The 24,847-nt window shown below is 37.5% G+C and overlaps 1 protein-coding gene across 1 annotated transcript in view; it reads left to right on the plus strand.

The window, feature by feature from the left end:
• The first annotated feature begins 4,710 nt into the window (after positions 1-4,710).
• The window catches only part of PRKACB (protein kinase cAMP-activated catalytic subunit beta), a 125,760-nt gene continuing 105,623 nt past the window's right edge, over positions 4,711-24,847 (plus strand). The window contains exon 1 of the mRNA XM_023258854.2: positions 4,711-4,950. Coding sequence (XP_023114622.1) covers positions 4,905-4,950 — 46 coding nt within the window. The 5' untranslated portion in view covers positions 4,711-4,904. The remainder of the gene's footprint in view (positions 4,951-24,847) is intronic.

Here is a 24,847-nt window from a genome sequence, read left to right on the forward strand (position 1 = left end):
GGCCAAAGATGGGCTTAAATTATAAAAGCTGAGATTTCATGAAAGCTCTTGCCCCATCTGTTCCATGATTTCATAAAGAAGCAAATGTTTTATAGATTTGGGTATTCTTTTTGGTCTATAGGTACTGTCAAAAAATGCACAGCACAAAACTGAAAGAGTGGAAATTTAGCCATAGTTTTGATAAAACACACTAGTAAAACCTGAATATCCAAAAACAAACATATCTTTTCTGAGGAAATGTATTGCATATTAAGAGAGGAAAAAAGTTGTTGGTTTTGTTCTCTCCTCCATGCTTTCTCTTTTTTTTCTTAAATCACTTTCAGTTTGTGTTCTAAATTTTACACAAGAGATAAGCTGCAATTCTACTGTTACTAACCCATTTTTGGTAACTTTGAGCAGATTTCTTAACCAGTCAACTATTTTAGTCTCTTCATCTGTAAAGAAATACCCAAAAAGATGAATACTGAACTTCAGATAATAAATTTGTTATCGAACAAAGGGGTTAGAATTATCCCCAAGAAGAAACTTGTACTTGTACAAGTACTTCGTACTGTACTACAATGCTTTGAACAATTATAATATTTGTAACTTATTAACTATAAAATTACTTCCTCATTTCCAAAGTATTATTCTGCCCTTTGCTTGATATTTAATGTGGTATCATTTGGTTTAGGACACACAATACTGTGTAACAATGAAATATCAGACTCTGTGGACTACTAGTTATCATTCAAAACAATCATAATCTCATGATGGTTTAATAAATTTTTACTTGCACTTATTTTATGTAAAATGCAATGTAAAAATAAATGACCTGGTCATCTTCTCCAATAATTATCAACTTCAGCTTATCTGTCCTGGTGATTGTAAACGAAAAACATTTCTGACATACATTACTTTTGAGGGTGTTTTGTTTTAAAAAGTCTTGGAAATCAAGTTGATAATAATAAAAACTACAAAGTAAATAGCAATAATAATTTACTAATTTTTCTCCACTTTTCCACTCTTGAGTGAAGAGAGAACTCTAGGAAGAAAAGGGCCAAGGTTCTTAGGTCCTAGGCGTTATTCTTCTCATTGGTAAAGTGGGGGTAATAAAACCTAATCTAATGAGGATTGAGATTACATTTGTCTTGCACAAAACGGCATAAAATCTAGTGCTCTGACACCATTTGAATGATCTTGGCCAAGTTACTTTACTTCTTTGAACTTTCATTTTACTCATTTGTAAAATGGGGCTAGTCTTTCTAGCTTATATAGGTGTGTTGTGAGGGTCAGATTTGAAAAAAATGGCATGTGAAATGTTTTTATAAAGTATTAGAAAATGTAGAACTGGGGCGCCTGGGTGGCGCAGTCGGTTAAGCGTCCGACTTCAGCCAGGTCACGATCTCTTGGTCCGGGAGTTCGAGCCCCGCGTCGGGCTCTGGGCTGATGGCTCAGAGCCTGGAGCCTGTTTCCGATTCTGTGTCTCCCTCTCTCTCTGCCCCTCCCCCGTTCATGCTCTGTCTCTCTCTGTCCCAAAAATAAATAAACGTTGAAAAAAAAAATTAAAAAAAAAAAAGAAAATGTAGAACTAATTATTTCCAAAGCAAAATACAATTTTCTCTGCTACATAGTGCTGCAGATTCTTCGGTAAAATATTATATGGAAAAGGATTTAAAGTCTTTTCTCTATAGGATTCCCTTCTTACTGTGTCTGCTTTCCTAGGGAAATAAGATTTAATTCTATATTTGTACTTGTCTAGGTTATAGGAAAGTCATCAGTGGCAAAGGACAGCAATTGTCTCATGTTAGTTAACGCTAATCATTCAAGAATAACTGAACAGTTAATGAAATTTCTGCCTCTTCTAGTATATAAAAAATCTTCGTGAAACATAGTTTTCTATGTGCTATAAATGATGGTCACCTGTAGAGATTTCTTCTCTAATAATAAACAACCAACTTGTATATAATTATAATTAAATGATTGTGAATGTCAACCAATTGAAAACTATGAAACTATACTCTTAAAGTATAATCTTCCTTGAATCAGAGAAACATGTAAGCTAATATAAGAAACAAATAGTAAAAGGAAGAAAGAAAAATCACAAGATATTTCTAATTGTTGATCATTTTTTTCTTTATTAGTAATTCATTTATTTTCTTAACCAGTGATAAAGTTAAATTGCAGAAGGGAGAAATTTCATAAAGCTGAATATTTTGCCTATTAATTTTCCAGAATGTAGTTATGATGCATCTAACTCTGTAACCGTTGTCAACTGTCTCCTTTGAAAATCAATGATTTGCAACACAGATGGCTGCCCTCTTATTAGAGACCTAGAACTCAAAATGTTAAGGAATGGAACAAATTATGTTTATAACTACTCTTTTATTATTAAAGCTGGTCTCTAAAAAGGCACACATTTTAAACAGTGAGGACAGTATGAATATTCCAGGATTCTAGAAAGAGTCCCTCCAAAATAAAGTATATCAAAAAGTTGTCTTTAATTTGCTCTATATGTGGCTTAATGCTATTTATTGAATTTTCCATGTATGTAGGGCAAATGTCACATCCACAACACAAAACTAAATGTGATTGGAAAGATGTGACATTGTTGCAACATTGTTACATGCTGACACAAAACCTTACATCTAGTCCAAACCCTTTTTTCTCTGTTATTTTCATAATACTTGGATTTCATGGGAACCCTCGAAACAATACAGTAGTTCCCCACCCCCCCTCCCCCACTTATCCATGGGGGATATGTTCCAAGAATCCCAGTAGATGCCTAAAACCATGGATAGTATTAAACCCTGTGGATACAGTTTTCCTCTGCATCCATACATATGTTATAGTTTAATTTATAAATTAGGTACAATAATAGATTAGGTACAATAACTAATAATAAGCTAGAATAATTGTAACAATATATTGCAATAAAGTTATGTGAATGTGGTCTTTATCTAATCTTTTTGTTCTGTACTCACCCTCCTTGTGATGATGTAAGATGATAAAATGCCTTCCATGATGAGATGAAATAAGGTGAACGACGGAAATACTATGACTTGATTAGGCTACTATTGACCTTCTGCTGATACATCAGGAGAATCATCTGCTTCCTGACCATGGGTAACTGAAACCATGGAAAGTAAAACTGTGGATAAGGGGGGACTATAGTATAATGAAATTCCCAAAAAAGTAAACTGTATCTCTTGTAGCTCAAGTCAAGGATTTCAAATGGTGAGAAAGCAATTTACCACAACATCCACAGGTTTCTGATCAATGTTATAGACAAATGGTGACTTTGGAGACCATCCACATAGGTTTAAATCCTGCTTCCACCAGATGATAGCTGTGTAACATAGGGTAAGTTGCTTAACTTCTCTGTCCCTCAGTTTTACCTGTCCCCACGTTAAATAATGACAGTAAAGCTACCTTACCTCCCAGGGTTTTGAGGATCAACGAAATACTATTTGTACAGTACTTGGAATACGGTACACATAATATATCATATATATGATATATATATCAATATATATAATATAAATGTTTGTTAAATTAATTTAACATAATTGGTAATAAATGGTTACTAAGAGTTTACTGAGGGCCTTCTTAGCACTCTGTTTTTGTCAGTAATGAAAAATATTTTTTTAAAAAAATCTGAAAAATTTCCTTGGCTTACTTTAAAGTCACCTGGTATCCATTAAACCTTACTGTGCCTGGTGCCTTGAGGACACCAAATACGTTTATGTGGTCTCGCCCTCAGGAACTTAAGTCTTTCTGCATTAAGTTTGGCACAAATGCTCGCAAAGTTAAAAGGAACGGTAACAAAAAATACTACAGTGCCACATACCTGTAAGTAAAGCTATGTGAAAAATCAAGTGCTCTATAATGTATATTAATAAAACGCAATTATCAATTGTGAACGCATTTATTCTGACATCAACACAGAAAGCTGCTCAATCCAATGTCTCGCATCAACAGACACTGTGCAGAAATGGTATTTTCCTTATCGCCACCTGGGAGACGTCTGATAAAACCTTGGGAGTGACCCCACAAAATCATGGCGAATGAAAACCGCACTGGAAACATCACGGGGCTTGCGACTGATGGCTGAGAACCGGGAGGACAACGTGGTGGGCTCAGCGAATACCTTGAATCTTCGGAGTAAAGGGAGCTTCCGAGCCACGGTCGACATTAGGGACCAGGTTGTTTCCGCGGCTGAGGCTGACCAGTCCGCACTCGCCAGAGGCAAGAACTAGGGGGTTCCCCTCGCTTGGGATCTCCTACACGCACGTGCGGTTGCCCGGGCCTGCGGGGAGAAGGCGACCTTCGAGCCAGCAGCCGCGGGATTGCGGGGCACAAAGAAAGCAACCCGAGCCCCCTTGCGGCCTCCCGAGGCCCCGCTCCAGGGCTGCGAGACGACGGGTTCCTCGAAGCTAACGGTTCCCACGCCGCCTCCCGTATCTCTGGGATGAGCATCCGACCCAATCCCGGGCCACAACACGCAGTTCGGCGGGCCGCAGAGTCGCCTGTCTGGGTTAGCCTGCACCGCCGCCCCCGAGTCAGGCCCCCTCACCCCACCGCCCTCGTCCAGGGCGACACGTCACTTCCGGCGCGCGCGCCCGCCCGCGGAGAAAGACCGCGGCCGGCGAGGGGGGCGAGCGAGGGGGGCGGGGCGGGGGAAAGGGGAGTGTCCGCCCGCTGCCGCCGCCGCAGCTACCGCTGTAGCCCCCGGGGCTGGGGAGTTCGCTGAAGCCCTGCCCTCCGAACCGGCCCAGGCTGCTCGTCCGGACTCGGGGCGCCAGCGCCAGGAGCACCCACCGCTTTGACCGGTGCAGAAGCGGGACTTGCCTGAGCCTGTGGAGCGGCGGGGACGGCCCCGGCCCCCCTCCCCTCCCTGACCCCTTCTTTCCATCGCCCCAGTCATGGGGAACGCAGCGACCGCCAAGAAAGGCAGCGAGGTGGAGAGCGGTGAGTCAAGGGCCGGGTCTGGGTACCTACCGGGCGGGCCGGCGCGGGGCACCGATCGCCCCTCCGGGTCGGAGCCCCGAGGCCGCGGGCATGGTCCAGGCCTCGCAGCGGCCGCCGGGAGCTGCTCGAGGGGGCCCTGGGGACCAGCTGCCTTCCTCCTCCATCCCCCCCTCCCCCCCCGCACCGCCCCAGCTCCGGCGTGAGGGCCCAGCACGGAGGGCCGGATGGAGAGATCGAGGGAGAAGAGTGGTCCCCGAAATTCCCTTTCTCTATAGAGCGAGGGGGACGCACTCGCTAGAACAATTCCCCAAATATGGTCCGGATAAGAAGTCCATAGAACCATCCAAGCCCTTGCTTCCCCTGCCCACGACCACCTCTTTGGGAGCCACAGGTAGTGCTGTGGGCAGAGTTGGCTCTTTTCCCTCCATCACTTGGGGCCAGCCCAACCTATCACAAGGTAAGGGGCTACTAGTCTGGCTTTCCGCAGGTAAGGTTAATTCTGAGCAAGCGGCTGTGTTTTAGAGACCCTTACGTCTCTTCAGATTAGGAATGGAAGATATAACAAGACTAAAGTGCAACTTTCTCCTTGAAAAAAGCAAGGCAGGTTTGCCTTTTCTTGAGACATTCAAGACTCTCCTACGGTGTCTGTAAACTTAAAGGTCACTCACTTAAAGTGCTTACAGAATATGGTGAATTTCTTCTGAAAGCTGAAAGTGCAGGCACTCTACCTACATTTTACACCAAATATAAAAAGTCATGCAAATTGAATTTCTTTATAGTTAAATAAATAAGTAGATAAATAAATAAAATCAGGATAGCTGTGAAAGAAAAACTGGTGTGTCTTTGTCCGGTTCCTCTCAGATTTTATAATTCAGAATGATCAGATAACAAATGGTATTTGTTTTATCACCAGGAGTAAATGACATCTCAGCACTTGAGGGAATGCCAGATCATTTATTTCCGTTTGTGTAAATAGTGTCTTTTAATGTTTCTATGTTTGTAACCTGTTTTAGGTTAATTTTGTAATTTGGCATGAAGGAAATAGCTTTTTTTTTTTTTTCTATATCAACAAAGCAGAATCAATTTGGAAAGATTTAGTCGTTCGTTTTGTTTAATGTGAATAATGAGATCAGATTATATGGTTTATGTTTCACCAGTAAGGTTTTAATTTTCAGGAGCCCCAGAAAAGTTTGAGATACTATCATACAAATTATCAATGACCATACTTTAGTATGTGATAGGGAAGTTTTTAAAAGCCAATATAGAGGTAGAACTTTGTTATCTTTTCTTTTTCAACTGCAAAAATGTAGTAACTGTACAGAAAGTATAGGAATGTGAAAAGTGTAAAGAATTTTTTGTGTCTGATGAGTTATCATTTTGCCTTTTAAGGTAAAATGTACTAATTGTGTTACAAAAAAGTATGCTTGATAATTGAATCATATCAGTGATTTTCATTAGCAAATACAGGCCTGTACAATGTTTATGTTTTTACATTGATAGTAGACTCTTCTCTGATCTGTATATTTCCATTATTAAGTTACCAAACTAATTCTCCCTTAGACAGTACTAATTTGAACCTCATAACTATGGGATAATCTCAGAATATTTACAGAAAACAGAATAAACTTTAAATATGTATTTAAATTATTCCTACGAATAAATTCTTTCCTGAGCTTTAACTATTAGTGACAGTCTATTTAGTAAGTATGTTAGCCAGCTTTTTATGCAAGTTTATTTATGGCGACTGAAGGTCATTATAGTAGTTTGAATAAATGTTGTAAAGTGATAAAAGAAAATAGCAAATGATGTCTCATAGGGACAATTATTGAAATGTCACGTGTTGATCACTTTGTAATTTCATTTGGAGCAATGTTATCAGATGTGTGTTGCTGCTGTTCTATAGTTAATAAAGTTTATTGATATCTCTTAAAACTTAATGAAAGAACAGCTTTTACCATTACAGACCTAACTTCTGTTTACTTTTATTTTTTTAATTTTTTTACATTTATTTATTTATTTTGAGAGAGAGAGAGAGAGCGTGTGCACGTGCAAGTGGGGTAGGGGCAAAGAGCGAGAGTGAGAGAGAGAGAAAGAGAGAGAATCCTAGGCAGGTTCCACACAACGCAGAGCCTGATGTGGGGCTCTAACTCACTAACCATGAGATCATGACCTTAGTTGAAGTTGGAGGCTTAACCGATTGAGCCACCCAGGTGCCCCTCTTCTGTTTATTTTTTAAAATTATTCTTGACAATATATACCTTTCAAAATTTGAATGAAGTTATTTAAACTTTAGCTGGTAGTAAGAGCATAAACTTTCAGAAATATAAGCGATCTTAGAGATCGGCCTGTATAATCATTCCATTTCAAAGTCAAAGAGCCTGACCTCTGAAGAAATTGAAGGTGAGATCATATTATTACTGATATCAGAGTAAGGAATAGAATCTGGTGCTCTGATTCCATTCTGCATCACTAAATAATCAATTAATACATACATTTTGAAAATGTCTATCAAGTATATTAGTTCTGTTTGGAGACTCGGTAGGTAAAACCTCAAGAAATTTACAGTGTAGTGTGAGAAAGAAAATGTACTTATTGAAGTTAACTGAAAAGTAAATTAGGATAACTGCTAACATTGTGGAAAGTAAGATTAGAACTCTGAAAATGACCAACAGGAAAACGTTTGATTTGAAATGATGATTAAAATGTATAACGTTGATTATTATTAGGGGTTTGACTAGGACCACGCCTCATAGAGATGATTCTGGAGTTTCATTATAAAAAGATTCCAGAGGAATGAAGCTTTGACCATTTGGTGCTTCTGTTGTATTCTATTGAAATCTCTCTATTCCAGGAGGGCACCTGGGTGGCTCAGTCGGTTAAGCGTCCGACTTGGGCTCAGGTCTCACAGTTTGTGGGTTCCAACCCCGCGTCAGGCCCTGTGCTGACAGCTCAGAGCCTGGAGCCTGCTTCAGACTCTGTGTCTCCCTCTCTCTCTGCCCCTCCCCCACTGGCACTCTGTCTCTGTCTCTCAAAAATGAATAAACTTAAAAAAAAAAAAAAAAAGGAAAGAAATCTCTCTACTCTTGGAATAAAACATTTTCCAGGGTAGCACTTGGAGATGCCATTCTCATTTCCACACTTTCTGGAGATAACATTAAGTTGGGTACCTGTTGTTCTGTTGCCATGAACTAAGAAATTGTATTAAGATATCTTCAAAACTTATTGAAAGGACATCTTTTACCATTACATACCTAACTGTGTATTTAAAAAAAAAAATACTCTCAAAAATACCTGTTTCAGAATTCGAATGTAGTTATTTAAACTTCTGCTAATACACAGAAGCATAAATTTTAGAAACATGAGTATATAATTTTCTGAGAAGTTTTAAACTCTTGTCATTCCAAATGGTTCTACTTATCCAGTCTCCCACTCTTACTTTACCCACAGTTGCCAACATAAAAAGCAGATGCCACTATTTTATCATGGGAAAGTTCTTTTCGTTTATTTCATTTTTTAAGACCCATTAGACCCCACAGGTTGCCTGTGGGGCTTTGTATTACACTCTCATGGCAAAGGTGTTGAGACCAATGGGTGACGTGTTGATAGAGACTTGGAGGCAGATTCTCCTGTGACTGCAAGTGGTAGAGCCACCTTGTAACCTAGTGTTTACATAATGATCTTTGAATGTTTTCCCAAGTATCTGTCTTAGGAACTTTAAGGTGAATAGAAATTAATCAAAGAAAGTCTCCCGTAGACTAGGTTCAACCAAAATGCAAGTTTCATAACAACTAGCATTTTTGGAGGGCTTACTATGAGCCTGGTTCTCTGTGTACTTTGCATGCATAATTTCACTTAATCTTTCCAAGCCTGTGAAGTAGTTTAGTTATTTTTCCATTTTATATATGAGGAAATAGAGGCTCAGAGAGACTAAATGACTTGCCTAAGGTTGTACAGCGAGGAAGCCAAGGAGCAACATTTGAACCTAGGCAGCCTAACCCCAAACCCGAAATCCTAACCACTGTGTGAACAGCCTATGCGTATCCAATAGAAAAGCTAATTCTCAAACACACAGAATAGCTCAGACTTTATTTTGTTTCAGTTTATTGTCAGTTACAGGAAATTTTGGTTGTTTTCAGTAGTGACTTTATTTGTATATATTTAATTCTTAGAGTTATTGTTTCTGGTACTGTTCTCTAAATTCAGTTTCCTCATCTGTAAAAATGAGGACAAAAGATTAAGTTACTTTGAAAATCTTTAGATTTAATATGGTATAATTTCAAATTAAGCCATATAAATTGATTTATATACTTAAACCCTTCATTACTATTAGTATTTGTATTTAATTATTTTTTCTCATTTGTGAATACATACTTTCTCTTCCTGACAAAAAGCCAATCAAAAACTTACTATTTGAACTTGTATCGCCATTTTGAAAAGTATTTGGAAATTTACATTTTACCATGGTTTAGAGGAGCACCATCCAATCAGACTTTCTGCTGTGATGGACATGTTTCTGTGTTGTCTAATGTGATAGCCACTAGCTGTATGTGGCTCTTGAGCACTTGAAATGTGACCAGGACGACTGAGGAACTGAATTTTTAACTTACACGTGGCTATTAATGTTTGGTGTAGTGGACAGCACAAATTTAAAACATAGCTGTCTTTACATGTAATAAAAATGCTAACCCATCTTTCCATCATCTTGGTAACTGGTAGATACTCAACAAGTGTGTGTTGATAAACAGAATGCTGGACTGATCTTTTCTCATCCTAAGAAGTAACTTCTTTCTAAAGCATTTCCCCTGGATAAGCCTTTATAAACTTAGTGAACATTACTGTAGCTTAGTGATTTGTGTGTCATGTATAAAGTTGACTACAAAGTTCATTTCCATATTGGGTTCTACTAGAATTAATTTGTTTTAGTTTTCAATACTGAATCTCAGTGAACATATTTTTATTGTAAGTTTTTGTAGATTTAAATGTTGATTAGGAGAAATTTAGTGAGCTCATATCATACTCATGTCTTTAAAGTTTTTAATTATCAGGTATTTTTAAGGGAAAACCAGTAGCAGGTATTTGTACCAATTTACTAGATTGGCAGAAGTATTTGGGAATAGTTTTCTTTGAGTTAAAAATTTTTGAAAAAGAAAACAAAAGGTCCCAACAAACAGCAACACTGTCCAAATAATAAATACATTGTTATCTGATCCAGATACATGATTTTGTGATTCACTTTGTACAGATTATCTAATGTATAAAATTATCTCATGTTTAGAAACCATTTTTTCCATTCTTCTGGTCAGTGACCTCCACTTAGGATCTACACAGAATGTTGCTTTTCATTGCCAGCAACAGGATAATTAAAGACCTGAAAGCCAGCTTAGAAAAGTAAGCCACAGTTGAGTGGCAGAAGCAGTCCATGAAAAGATCCTAGGTAAGCCATGATACTTATTAAAATTCTTCAGAGAGTCAGGAGTTGACCATAAATCATTTTGGTATTCCATTAAATTAATAAAATAAAACAATTAGTATAATTTACAAGATTGTCTGTATACTTAGGTGATAATAATGTTAGTACAGATATATGATGAGATTTTTTTAGGGGAATAAATCTTAAGTTTTGAATAAAGAAAAGTATGTTAAGTAGAAAAATGTGGAATTTATGGAAGTAAATATACCCTGGTCAGTACCACATTATTTTGAGTATTTTAATTTTAAAACTTCCTTCAAGAGTATCCTATATAGTTCTTTTCTTTGTTGGTCCATTCATTCATTCCACATAGTTGAGTTCCTAATATGTGATGGACTCTATGCAAATCTATGGGAGTAAAGATTGACTATGACACTATACCTGCTCCATAGTGCCTACATTCCAGAAATTAGAGACATATTTGTCAACACATTGATGGGGTGAAAGCTGTTACAAGTACTTATGTAAAAACTCAGTGGGGAAACCAGTAGAAAATACGGTCGTTTCCACTGGTGTGGGGAGGGTGAGGTTCTAAAAGGGCTTCAAAGAGGAGGTGAGCTCTGAGTTGAGCATCAAAAATGAGAAGTGTTCAACAGGAGGAAGTGTGCTCTGAGTAGAAGGAACACAAAGTGAACAAAGATGCAGAGGAATGAAACAAAATGGGATATACAGGAAAAGGAAAGTAAGTTGTCCATTGTGACTAACTGAGAGGATAGAATTGGTTGTAGGAAAGAGGGGAAACTATATAATGAAAGATGAGACTGAAGAAATGGACAGAGCCATGTAATGGAAATTCCGATTTTGAATTTTATCCCATAGATATTAGGGAGCTGTGGTGGACTTCAGAATAAGGGAGAGACATGATCAGATTTGGGTTTTACCAAGATTACTTTGGTTGGTAGTGTGAAGATGAGTCACTTTATGGAACGAGTGGAGTAAAGGCAGGAAGATCAATTAGAAGACTCTTGCATGCAGGTGAGGGACTTTGAGGGTCTGAATCAAGGCGGTAGAGGTAGGGATACAGGAAAAGATCTGAAATTTGAGAAGTTTGGAAAATGAAAATGAGCAAACTGTACTTGGGGAATGAAGAAGAAGAGGAGTTGGAAATAATGCCCAAGTTTTTCGCTTGTTTGGATGGGTTGTGATGCCAGTAATAGAGTCAGGAAGTGAATAAAAGGCCAGGAGCAGATTTGGGGAGTATTGAATTCAGGGGCATATTGAATTCAGGGTGCCTATGGCATTTCTAAGAAAAGTGATACCTGATTGGTTGTTCTATATGTGGATTGTCTAATTTAATTCTCCCAGTCATGGTGGGGAAATGACCTTGGATGGTTAGAGGATCTGTTCCACATAACATCCTCATTTTGCTCCCTTAAAAAAGGCCAGCTGTTTAGAAATTATAGAACTAAAATACCTGAGGGATGCCTGGGGTGGCTCAGTTGGTTGGGCATCTGACTCTTGGTTGGGCATCTGACTCTTGATTTCAGCTCAGGTCATGATCTCAGAGTCATGGGATCAAGCCCCACTTTGTAGGGCTTCATGCTGGGTGTAGAGCCTGTTTGAGGTTCTCTCTCTCTCTCTCTCTCTCTCTCTCTCCCTCTCCCTCTCCCTCTCTCTCAAAATGAATAAACATAAAAAAAAAAAGAACTAAAACATCTAACATAATTCCTAGAAATTCAGAACTACAGCTACTAAAAGTGTAGCTTTTTTTGAAAAGAGTAAAACCTAAAGCACTGATGAAAACAGGGTAACTTTAAAAGAAACAAAATAACTTAAAATCAGAGAAAATATTACTTTTACAGTTAAAGTGTACATCCTGTAAGCTACTGAGTTTGGTAGAACCATGTAGAATAGTGGAAAGAACATGTAAAATACAGTAGCAACATATATTTTACTAAGTAAATACCAGTTTTGTTCCCCTGGAGTGCTTTCAAACAAATATTATAACATTGAGATATAACTTAATGGTAAGGACATGAACTTAGAATAAGAAAAATCTAGATGGTTTTCTAATACTTTCTATTACTTCACTTTGAACAAGTGTTTGTTTTAATGTCTCCAACCTATACTGTAAAATTGAGAAGAGAGGATTTGATAATGAGGCTGTGGTCTTTTCCAGTTTTATAATGTAATGATTCCAATACATTTATTAAAGAAAGAATGTACATTTAGAAGTACCAACACTTGGGAATGAATTATAGAATGTTCTCAGAAAATTATGTGGAGAAAATTATGTGGGTGGAGAAGTGGTAAATGAGCCTCAATGTGAGCATATATAAGGTACTGTATTTAGGGAAATTTTTTACCTGTACCTTCAAGAATGATCACCTATGAATTTTGACCTAGGAAACATTAATGAATCACTGTATTGATTGTTGAAGATATTCTCATGTTCTACTACAGGTAAAGGGATCATTTAAATGTTAGTCATCAGAGGAGTGGAAATAAAACACAGAGCATTCTACTATTAATGTAAAACCCTTAGCATACTATGTGTAGTTATGATGTTTTGTGTGTAGTCGAACCAGGGGAAGTTAAGATCAGAGGCAGCTAATAGGTGTAAGAAAATAGAAGGTTTATTGTATGAGAATAAGCTAAAAAAACACAAAACAAACTCTTCAAACTAAAAAGGTTATGGCTACATGATTAAAATGTATAAATCAGGTAGCATTGACAGAAAAGCTAGGATTTTTCACTTAAATTTGAATTATAAGAACTCATGAGATATTCCTCAAAACTTAAAAAAGCTAGATGTAGAGCAAATAAAATACAGCAAAACCTTGAGAAACTAGGCTTAGAGAATAAGTCTTTTTAACTGCTTTTTAATCATTTAGGTTTAAAGGAAAAAACATTTGTGCTTATAAATTCAGCTAGTATTTTTAGCAACTTAAAAATTGCTAGAAAATTTTAATGCTTTTTTACTCTTTTTATAGGTCTTATAACCCCTTCTGCTTTTTATAACTTCTAAAAGAGTCATTGATATTAACAGATAAACCTTTTTCTTACTAATACTGAGGTTTATTACTGTAATGCAAATAATAAATTGTTTTCCCTGATAAGGAGATATAGCTTGAATTACTTAAATTGATATGGATGTATAGCTTAAGTTTTTATTTTAATATTATAATTCATCCATTTATTGGAGCAAATGGGTGGCTCAGTCAGTTAAGATCTGACTCTTCATTTCAGCTCAGGTCATGATCTCACACTTCGTGGGTTTGAGCCCGACGTCGGGCTCTGTCTGTGCTGACAGTGCAGAGCTTGCTTGGGATTCTCTCTCCTCTCTCTCTCCCCCTCTGCTATTTACTCTCTCTCTCTCTCAAAATAAATAAATAAACTTAAAAAAATAATAATTCACCCATTTATTTGATTTTTAAAAAATATCTTGGCGATGGGAGATAAAGAGTTGCCCTTATGGGGGCGCCTGGGTGGCTCAGTCGGTTCAGCGGCTGACTTCGGCTCAGGTCATGATCTCACGGTCCATGGGTTCCAGCCCCGCGTCGGGCTCTGTGCTGACAGCTCAGAGCCTGGAGCCTGTTTCAGATTCTGTGTCTCCCTCTCTCTGACCCTCCCCCGTTCATGCTCTGTCTCTCTCTGTCTCAAAAATAAATAAATGTTAAAAAAAAAAAATTAAAAAAAAAAAAGAGTTGCCTTTATGTAGCTCGTAGTCTTTTGGCAGATTTAGATAAGTAAAAACGTAATTATGAGAATTTTTTAGGACGTATAGTATAGGATGTTTCCTGTGGTGATAATTTTGTTTTTTAACTTTTTGGTTGTAATGTAAATTAGATTCAGTAATGCTCTGTATCTATGCAGATGATTTTTTTTGAATCAAAGTTAGGACTCTTTTAAAGAGAAATTCACTGACAATTCACAATGATAAATGATGCACCAGCACATGTGACCTTAAAGCTGCCTTAGAAAATCCAGTGTAGATGTTGTATCTTATCTGACTTGCTATTACAAGGTGAAAAGTCCCAGGTTTTATGGCCTTGATTTAAGGTTATATTCCCTATTGCCCACTATTCATATAAAGTTAACTTTTCAATGACTTCTGAATTTTTTTTTCTTGTAAAATAACTGTTGAATCTAAACCTTTAAGTCCTTGGCAAACCTGAATTCTCCGTCTGGACTTTGTCTTCAAAAAATTAAAGATACGCTCTTGAGATCTCACTTTAGAGTCCTACTTAGTAAAAGGGGGTGCCTGGGTGGCTCAGTAGGTTAAGTATCCAACTCGTGGTTTTGGCTCAGGTCATGATCTCACAGGTTTGTGAGTTCAAGCCCCACATCGGGCTCTGGGCTGACAGTGCAGAGCCTGCTTGAGATTCTCTCTCTCTCTCTCTCTCTCTCTCTCTTTCTTTTTCTCTCTTTCTCTCTCTCTCTCCCTCCCCATCTCCTTGCCCCTGCCCCACTTGCTGTCTCTGTCTCTCAAAATAAATAAATTAAAAAAAAAAAGAGTCCTACTTAGTAAAATGAGTATTCAATTTCTATATTACTTATTCTTTAAATATTTCTTTTGTTTAATGTTTATTTATTTTGAGAGAGAGAAAGTCAGAGTGCAAACAGGGGAGGAGCAGAGAGGGAGACACAGGATCTGAAGCAGGCTCCAGGCTCTGAGATGTCAGCACAGAGTCTGACACAGGGCTCGAACCCATGAACCGCGAGATCATGACCTGAGCCAAAGTCAGAGGCTTACCCAATTGAGTCACCCAGGTGCCCCTCTATATTACTTATTCTTAAGTAGATGACCATACGGCATCATCCAACTATTGTGTGTAAGCCACAAACTTAAGAGAATATGTTTGTACAGATATAACTTAGCTTTTTTTGTAGGTGCTAATTCTGCTGATAATTTAGCCCCTCTAATCCAAGGAGAAGAGCTTCCTATCTGAGTAGGAGCCATGAAAGATTAAATTGGGGAAGAATATGAATCCCTCTTTAGGCTGTAGTCTTGAAGTTACTAAGTAAGTCATAGTTCATCTGATAGAATGACAGAGACAGAAAGGTCATTTATTTGTCATTCATTCAATCCTTTAGTTATTCTCAATCAGTATTTACTGAGTGCCTACTGTGTATCAGATTCTGTGCTAGTCCATAAGTGCAAATATGTGAGTAAACATAAGACTTGGCTCCTGTTTTAAGCTGGGAGACAGATACATACAGATATTTATGAAAAAATGTAGGGTGATACACAGGTGCCTAAGATTTGATACTAGGCTGAAAATACAAGGTAGGAGTGTATATAGGATTAAGTGTTGGATTCCTGAGATCATCTTGGGAGATAGACTATAACCAACTTAAATAGAAACTGGCTTTGAGTCCATTTTGGAGATGTTTACATCTGTGATTATAACACTTATAGTAGCATTGATTTCTCCATTGTTTCTCCCACTGTAATCTCTAAGGGCAGAGACGGTATCTATCTTGTTTAGTGTTTTAATCCCTAAAATTTGGCACAGTTCCTAGCCCATAGTGGAAACTGAAATCATTGATAGTTAAATGGATACAAAATTTGAGCTTCTTGTAGAAGTGTTTACTCCCCATCTCTCTCCTTAGTTGACAGGTACTTTCTCTTCAATGTATTGACTATTTGGGCCTGTTAGTTGATTTTCTTGAGAAGAGGGTACCTCTTTCCTTCTTTTCTCAGCATATAGTAGTTTGACATATCACAATTATATCACTTTTAACTGGTATGGAGAGATTGGTCTCAGACTTCAGGTAGGAAGACATTGGATTAGGAAAAACTATTATGCTCCCAACTTCTTGAAAATCCCTGCTCATTTGAGGCCTACTATAGTCTGAATGTTTGTGTTTCCTCAGAATTCATATGCTGAAATCCTAACCCCCATGGTGATAATATTAGAAAGTGCGGCCTTTTGGAGAGTGCTCCCTTGCCCCCTCTGCTAAGTGAGGTTGCCATAAGGAGATGGCCGTCATTGAAGAAGTGGGCTCTCACTAGATACTGAATTTGCTGGCACCATAATCTTGAACTTTCAGTCTGTAGAACTGTGAGAAATAAATTTCTTTCGCTAATAAGCCACCCAGTCTATGGTATTTTGTTATAGCAGCCCGGACAGGACCAAGACAAGGCCTAAACTAGTCAGCTGTACTACTATGTTCCCATCCTTGTAGCTTTCATTTACCAATCTCTTACTTACTTTTCTTCACTCATCAAAAACTTTGGCACGGGGCTCACAATCTTTCTCTGTACTCTAAGCCCTGCATTTATCCTAGGTGGCTTCAAATTCTATGTGGATGACCCATTCATTACCATTGCATCTCAGTTCCTTGACCACATTATCTTCTATCCCCTTCTGTTCACTTCATTTCAAATAGCCAGTCTCACCAAGAATCTTGTCATATTTATTAATTGCTCAATAATCACCAATGTACACATGCCATTTTCTGATCACAATGTCCCCTAATTTTCTTTGCTCTTTAAATATTCTCACTATTATTCTTCATCAGAATCTTTCGTCCATTTGTCCATCATGTCTCACTTCATTTTCCTTTTTAACCAGTTTCGATTACATGGTCCCTGAAATCCATTGCACTTTTGTCTTTTTAGCACATCTTTCTGACAGAAATCTAACTGATTAAACTCAACTGTCTGTTTTCTTAGTGCTTTCAGCTAAGAGCTAAGCAATACTAGAGAAAGCCACATAGAAGGGCACTATAAATGTAGCCTCAGATAGGCTGTCAACATGATTTGACAATTCTACCATATTTCTCTGATCAACAGTCTCCCATTCTTTATAATTTTTATTTTATTCACTTCACACTTCTGAAGTCCCCATTATCTCTTTTCTAGGAGATGATCTTGCCTCATATCTCACAAAGAAAATGAAATGTATCAGATGAGAGAACCCCTTCAACTTCTTTCTATAAAACATGCACACCTCCTGTATTGTAACTTAATCTATCTTGTTATTCTGTTCTAATAGAAGAATTGCCTATTCTTTTTATCTATTGTTATATCACACATCCTTCATTTAGTGGCTTAAAGCAATGGCAGCATTTATTTTGCTTAGGAAAGTACAGTTTGGGCAGAGCTCTACAAGGACACCTCATCTCTGCTCTATTTGACAGCAGCTAGCTCAGCTCAAAGGCCAGGGGCTAGAATCACCAAAAGTCTTGCTCATTCATGTGTTCTTGTTTTGCTGGTTGTAGGTAGTTGGAACATTAGCTTGGATTTTCAGCTGAAACATCACATGGCCTCTACATGTGGTTTGGGCTTTCTTATAACATGGTAGCTAAGTTCTAAGGGAGAGAGAGAGAGCCATGTGGAAGCTGTATCACGTTTTATGAGTTAACCTCTAAAGTAATATCATTTCTGCTGCCTTCTATTTATTAGAAGTCACTTAGATGTGTCTATATTTAAAGGAAGGTGAATTAAATTCCACCCTTTGATGGGAGGAATGTAAATAAATTTTTGACCTGTTTTAAAAGCCACCACATGATACATCTTTACAAGGCCAGTCCCTCCACCATTACTTTGGATCTCAACCCTTCTACTTTCCCAGGGACCTATGTATGCTATTGCATATTCTTCTCTTTCATATTCAGCTTGCTGTCTTTTCTTTTTTTTTTTTTTTTTATTTTTAAAAATTTGTTCTTGAGAGAGAGGGAGAGCGCCTGACGTGGGCCTCGAACCCACAAACCATGAGATCATGACCTGAGCTGAAATCAAGAGTTGGATGCTTAACTGACTGAGCCACCCAGGCACCCCATCTTTTCATTTACTTTTAAATGTATACTCCTTTTTCTTTACCTTTCTGTTTTGCTTATTGACTCTGCATTCTCCCCCTTCCCTTTTTCATCTCTTATTTAGTAAAGTGAACTGGCCTAAAGTAATGTGGCCACTTCAGGTTGCCTTTGGTGGCCAGGCAGGTAATGTCAATGTGTATTAGATAAAACCTGAGAACGGGATTTTAAAAAAAAGAGCTTTTTTCTCTTGCTATATTATAGATATTGACAATTATGGTGCACAGAACATAACATGTTTAGGGGCACCCATGTGGCTCAGTCAGTTACGTATCTGACTTCGCCTCAGGTCATGATCTTGTGGTTCATGGGTTCAAGCCCCTCATCGGGCTCTGTGCTGACAGCTCAGAGCCTGGAGCCTGCTTCAGATTCTCTCTCCCTCTTTCTCTTTCCCTCCCCAACTCACACGGTCTCTCTCTCTCTCTCTCTCAAAAAATGAATAAACATTAAAATTTTTTTTGAAAAAAAGAACATAACATATTTAATGCAGTTCAGCTTTTAGAATACAACTTTTTTGAAAGGTGCAGTTTACCTATAAGTACTTCAGTAACAACATAAAAACATAAAAATGTTAAAACGAGAGAGGGGCAAGTGCCTGGAAGTGTATATATGCAAAGAGATTACTATAATGCTAGGCCTTGGAATGTATGCTTTTTAAGGAGGAAAAAGAGGTTATTTAGGTGTGAAATACAGTGAAAAGGACTGGAGATCTTGTTAAGGTCTGAAGATTGTTGGAGTTTAGATATCGGAGTGAGCTAAAATGATAGATGGTTGTCAGAGAGAGGATAGAATGAAATGAATCTAGGGTATAATCTTTGAAGTAAGTATCTAAGGTAGAGTAGGGTGGGAATGTACATATTGAGTGAATATAGATATTAAATATTAAAGTTTGGAGTATATACATATTCTAAGAGCATATGTATTAAATGAACTACAAGTATGCCAGTTTTATCTGTCGTGTTAAATATAAGAAATATATGGACAATATCTGTTTAAAAATTCTATTAAAAATTTAGCAAAGTACTTAAAATTTTGATTTTAACAGTGTAAATTTTAGATGAAAAGACAATCTATCAAATGGGTTTTCATGGCATGAGTTTTCAATTTATGGTGTATAGCCAAGACAAAGTAGTATCATGTTGGTTTAAACTTCAGTTTAAATGTTTCTGTTCTTGAATTTAAAAATGTTCATTTTCAACTACTTGCATAAATAGGAATGTATTTTTATTATCTGTGGAATAAAATATCTGTGTATTTTATTATCTGAGGAATGTATTTTTATTATCTTTATTAACAGCAAACATAAATTTATCTAATTGAGAAAGGAATTGAGTTACATGGTCCCCCCCCCCCCTTTTTTTTAAATAAATTAACTGAATATCCTATGAGAATTTAGAAGCTAGCTACTTTGGTGATTCGAAGTTACTTAGCTGGACACTTAGTATTATTAACCTGGTGTCTGGATCACACCTGAGATCCAGAAAGTAATAAAAGTGTTCTCAGAGAAGCAATAGCAGATATTACAGCATATTTATATCAGCTCAACAGATATTATAGCATATTTATATCAGCTCACATAGCTAATTTCAAAATCTTTCCTAATCTGCAAAATGAACATATACTGAGTTGTGAGATTTAGAAATCACATATGATGTGTTTCTCTTGGCACCTGGAAGATGGTCAGTAAACAGTAGCTATAGTTTTTGGGGAAAATCCTTAACCACTGTCTGTATAGACTGAGCACATTTTTAAGCAGGTTGTCTGAATTACCAGTCAATGAACAATTAGAAACTGCAAATTAATTTAGTAGAGTAATGTTATATTCATTTATAAGTATAAGTAGCTGATTTATATTCATAATTTCAGGATCGTCAAGAATAAAAAGATAAACATTCAGAGGGAGTTTTTAGAGTTATCTATCAAAACTTTAAAAATTACATGAAGCAGCTTAAGTCATTTATTTCTCACAATAACCCCATGTAGTAGATACTATTGTTATCATTTTTTTCTAGTAAGAAAACCAAGGTTAGAGATGTTAAACACACAGGTAGCTCAATGGCAGAGCTGAATGTGACACAAACTTAGCTGATCTAATTCAAGGCCTTCATAATCACTGTGTTACACTACTCCCTAACATGATGATGATATTTTCTTTCAAAAATTGGGCATTTGAGACTGTCCTAGAATCTGAAGGGCCCCTAGAAGCTCTACCTATCACCTTTTTAGAATATCACTTAACTTCTCCTATGTGCCAGACACTGTTGTCAGCGCTGCATGTGTAATAACTCATTTAATCTTCACAGCCCTTTGAGATAGGAACTATGGTTGCTCTTATTTTATACAAGAGGAAATTTAGGCACAGAAAAGTTAGGTAACTTGTCCAAAGTCATGACTCTAGAGTCTGTTTCTAACCACTGTATCATACTGGCTACTTTTCTAAAAAGTTGTTAATTTTCTTCTGCATTTACGTATCTATTTCATAATAATCTCTCCAGTGATAGGAAACTCATTACTCTGTAAGGCAATATAACAGTCAGAGCTCTATCAGAGAAACAGAATCAGCAGGATATATATTAAGAGATATATTACAAGCAGTTGACTTACTGATTGTGGGGGCTGGCTAAACAAGTCCAAAGGGCAAGTCTAAAATCCACAGAGCAGGCATTTAGGAAAGACAAGCAGGAACTCTTGGCCAGGCTGAAGTTGCAGTCCAGGGGCTGAATTTCTTCAGGGAAGCTTTAGTTTGGCTATTAAGGCCTTTCAACTGATTGAATCCGACCCACCCAGATTATCTAGGATAATCTCTTTTACTTGAAGTAAACTGATTATAGACTTTAATAACATTTAAAAGATACCTCTACAGCAACACCTAGATTAGTGTTTGAATAATTAATTAAAGACTGTCCTAGCCAAGCTGGCACAAAGTGATCATCACTGGCACCTTTTTTTTTTTTTTTTTAAACGCTGGAGTGGGTTTGAGGTGGTCAGTGGCTTTCATTTTCCCAAGCTACAAATGGAACTTCTGTTTGCTTTTCAACCTTCATGTATTTTTTGATCACTCCTGCCACTTCCTCAATTTCACCCCACCCAGTTGCCACACCCAAAAAGATTTTAGGTGTTTTGCAATAGAATACATCTACATAAAGCATATTACCTTTGAAACAAAAATTTAAAAATAAACAAGAGCCTCAAAATAAAAGGTAGAACTGTGATTGAACCGGAAAACCTATGCCGAAGCTAGTTACTGTATTTGAGCATAAAATTAGCACTTTCTACATGGCAGGAGAGGTAGTTATACAGTATAGAACCTCTTTTCCAAATTCACAGTTCTTTTATTTTTTTTTGTTTATTTTGAGAGAGAGAGAGAGAGAGAGAGAGCGAGCGTGAGCAGGGGAAGGGCAGAAAGAGAGAGGGAGAGAGAGAGAATGCCAGTCAGGCTCCATGTTGGCAGTGCACAGCTGGATGAGGGGGTCAGTCTCACGAATCAGGAGATCATGACATGAGCAGAAATCAAGAGTCAGAAGCTTAACTGACTGAGCCACCCAGGCACCCCCAAATTCATGAAATTCTAATAGGAATTTAGCATCAAATTCTAACAGGAAATTAATCTTTTAAATACAAGGCGCTTTGGCCTACATAATTAACAAGATCATTATTTAATAAAAGATAATTCTCTAGGTTTCTAGATGCAAGGAGGGTTTCAGAGAGATGCTTACAAGTTATTATTATTATTTCTATTATTATGGTAATTCTTTTTTATATCTTGACCATCTTGTCCTCTTTAGATAAATAATATTTAAAATGCTATAAGGTCCTTTACTGAGACATAAAGATTTAAAGTGATACCTCATAGACCTTTAAGTGGACTTAAAAGGCTTACCTTAAGTGTGTATCTCATAGACCCTCTCACTTAAGAGTCAGGATTTGGAGAAATGAGGACATTGTCCTATAGCAGCCTAACATGAGGCACTAGGTAGAGAATGGCCTCTCAGAAAGAAATGTGAATACAGCTTTTGTCTGTTGAAGTTGATTATAATTTGATAATAAATCCACAGCTTTTATTATTATTTTCAAAATATAGTTGACTTATAATATTCTATTAGTTAGAGGTGTACAAAATAGTGATTCAGTATTTATATGCATTATAGCATATTACAGTGATCACCATGATAAATCTAGCTACCATCTGTCATCATACAAAGTTGTTACCAATTATTACCTATATTCCTGCTGCTGCTGTACATTGTATCTATCCCCTGTCATATTTATTATAAAGCTAAAAGTTTGTACCTTTTAATCTCCTTCCCCTACTTGCTCATCCCTGCACTCATCTCCCCTCTAGCAACCACAGATTGTCTGTATCTATGAGTCCATTTCTGATTGGGTTTTTGTTGTTCTTAATTTATTTTATTTTTAGTTTTTCACATATAAGTGAAATCATATGGTATTTGTCTTTCTCTATCTGACTTATTTCACTTAACATAATACCATCTAGACCCATCCAAGTTGTTACAATGTCAAGATCCATTCTTTTTTATGGCTGAGTTCCATTATATTTACTAATTATGTTGAGATATGTTCCCCTTATACCTACTATATTGAGTTTTTATCATAATGATTATTGGATTTTATCAAATGCTATCTTGCATCTATTCAGATGATCATATGAGTTTTATGTTTAACTTTGTGTGTAGTTTATTGTGTTCGTGGGTATTGAACCATCCTTGTGTGGGTATTGATTCATGTGTATTGAACCATCCTTGCATCCCTGGAATAAATCTCACTTAATTATAGTGATGATCCTTTTAATGTATTGTTGAATTTGGCTTGCTAATATTTTGGGATTTTTGCATCAATGTTCCTCAGGGATATTGGCCTGTAATTTTTTTGTGTGTGTGGTGTCTTTCCTCTTCAGTTTTTTGCAATAGTTTGAGAAGGATAAGTATTAAGTCTTCTTTAGATGTTTGGTAGAATTCACTTTGAAGCCATCTGGTCCTGGACTTTTGTTTACTGGGAATTTTTTGATTACCAGTTCAAATTCATTACTAGTAATCAATCTGTTCAGATTTTCTAATTCTTCGTGATTCAGTTCTAGTTTCTAATTATGGCCTTTTCTTTTTCATTTAATGAAGTCCATTAACATTTCTTGTAAGGCCACTTTGGTGTTGATGAACTCCTTTAGTTTTTGGTTGGGAATCTCCTTATCTCTCCTTCAATTCTGAGTGATAATCTTGCTGGGTAGAGTAATCTTGGTTATAAAGTTTTCCCTTTCAGCGCTTTAAATATATCATGCCACTCCCTTCTGGGCTGTAAAGGTTTCTGCTGAAAAATCAACGGATAACCTTATGGAGGTTCCCTTGTATGTAACTATTTCATCTCTTCCAGCTTTTAAGATTCTCTCTTCAACTGTTGACATTTTGATTATAATGTGTCTTGTTGTGGATCTCTTTAGGTTCATCTTATCTGGAGCTCTCTTTGCCTACTGGATTTGGATGTTTGTCTCCTTTGCCAGGTTAGGGAAGTTTTCAGCCAATATTCCTTCAAATAGGTTTTTTGTTTTCTTCCTCTCCTCCTGGCACCCCTATAATGTGAATGTAGTATGCATTATGTTATCTCAGCGTTTCCTTAAACTATTCTCATTTTTCAAATTCCTTTTTCTTATTGTTTGATTGGTTGATTTCCACTGCCCTATCTTCCAGATTGCTGATCCATTCATCTGTATTACCTAATCTGCTCTTGATTCTCTGGAGTGTATTGTTCATTTCAATTGTTGTATTCTTCAGCTTTGATTGGTTCTTTTTTAGATTTTCTATCTCTTTATTGAAGTTCTCACTGTGTTCATTCTTTTTCTGAGTTTGGTGAGTATGTTCATGACTATGACTATTCCTTGAACTCTCTAGTATATTAGTTATCTCCATGTCATTTCATTCTGTTTCTAAGGTTTTATTTTGTTCTTTAACTTGGAACATATATCTCTGTCTTCTCATTTTGCCTAACTCTATTAGTTTCTATGTATTAAGTCAATCAGTTATGTCTCCCAATATTGAAGGAGTGGCTTTATGCAGAAGATGTCTTGTGGGGCACAGTAGTACAGACACTCCTGGTCACCCTAGCCAGGTGCCCCAGAAGTTACCTGTGTGGGCTTTGTGTACCTCCCTGTTGTGGCTGGGTTATGATTGGTGCGCTCATGGTATGCAAGACTTTCCCCCAACACAGCTGTCTGCAAGGTTTAGCCATGACTGCTTCAGTCCGCTAGGGAGCGGATCTGGCCCCCTGCCCATCTGGCTGAGAGGCCTCGCTGTAACTGTTGCAGGTATACTGGTGCGTGGGGTTGGTTCCTAGTGAGGCTGGCTGCAAGGCCTCGCTGCCATATCTGTAGATGCCCTGGTGGTTGGGGCATTTCTCTGTCATGGTTCACATTGAGATTGGATTATGACTATCATAGGTGTTCTAGAGTGCTGGACTGGCCCCCTGGGGCAAGGATGCTTAGGAGAAGCTTTGGTGCTGGCCCAGAGCACCCACCAGGAGGGTGATTGAATGGGGTGATTGTGCAGGGGAGTGTGGGCATGGGGCAAGCCGTGCTAGTACACTAGATGGAGAGTATCAGAAATGACACCTGCCAGCACTGGCAGGGAAGGGAAGTGCCAAAAGAAAAAAAATCAA

This window comes from Felis catus, chromosome C1 (assembly GCF_018350175.1).
Source record: "Felis catus isolate Fca126 chromosome C1, F.catus_Fca126_mat1.0, whole genome shotgun sequence".
In the NCBI taxonomy this organism is placed as follows: Eukaryota; Metazoa; Chordata; class Mammalia; order Carnivora; family Felidae; genus Felis; species Felis catus.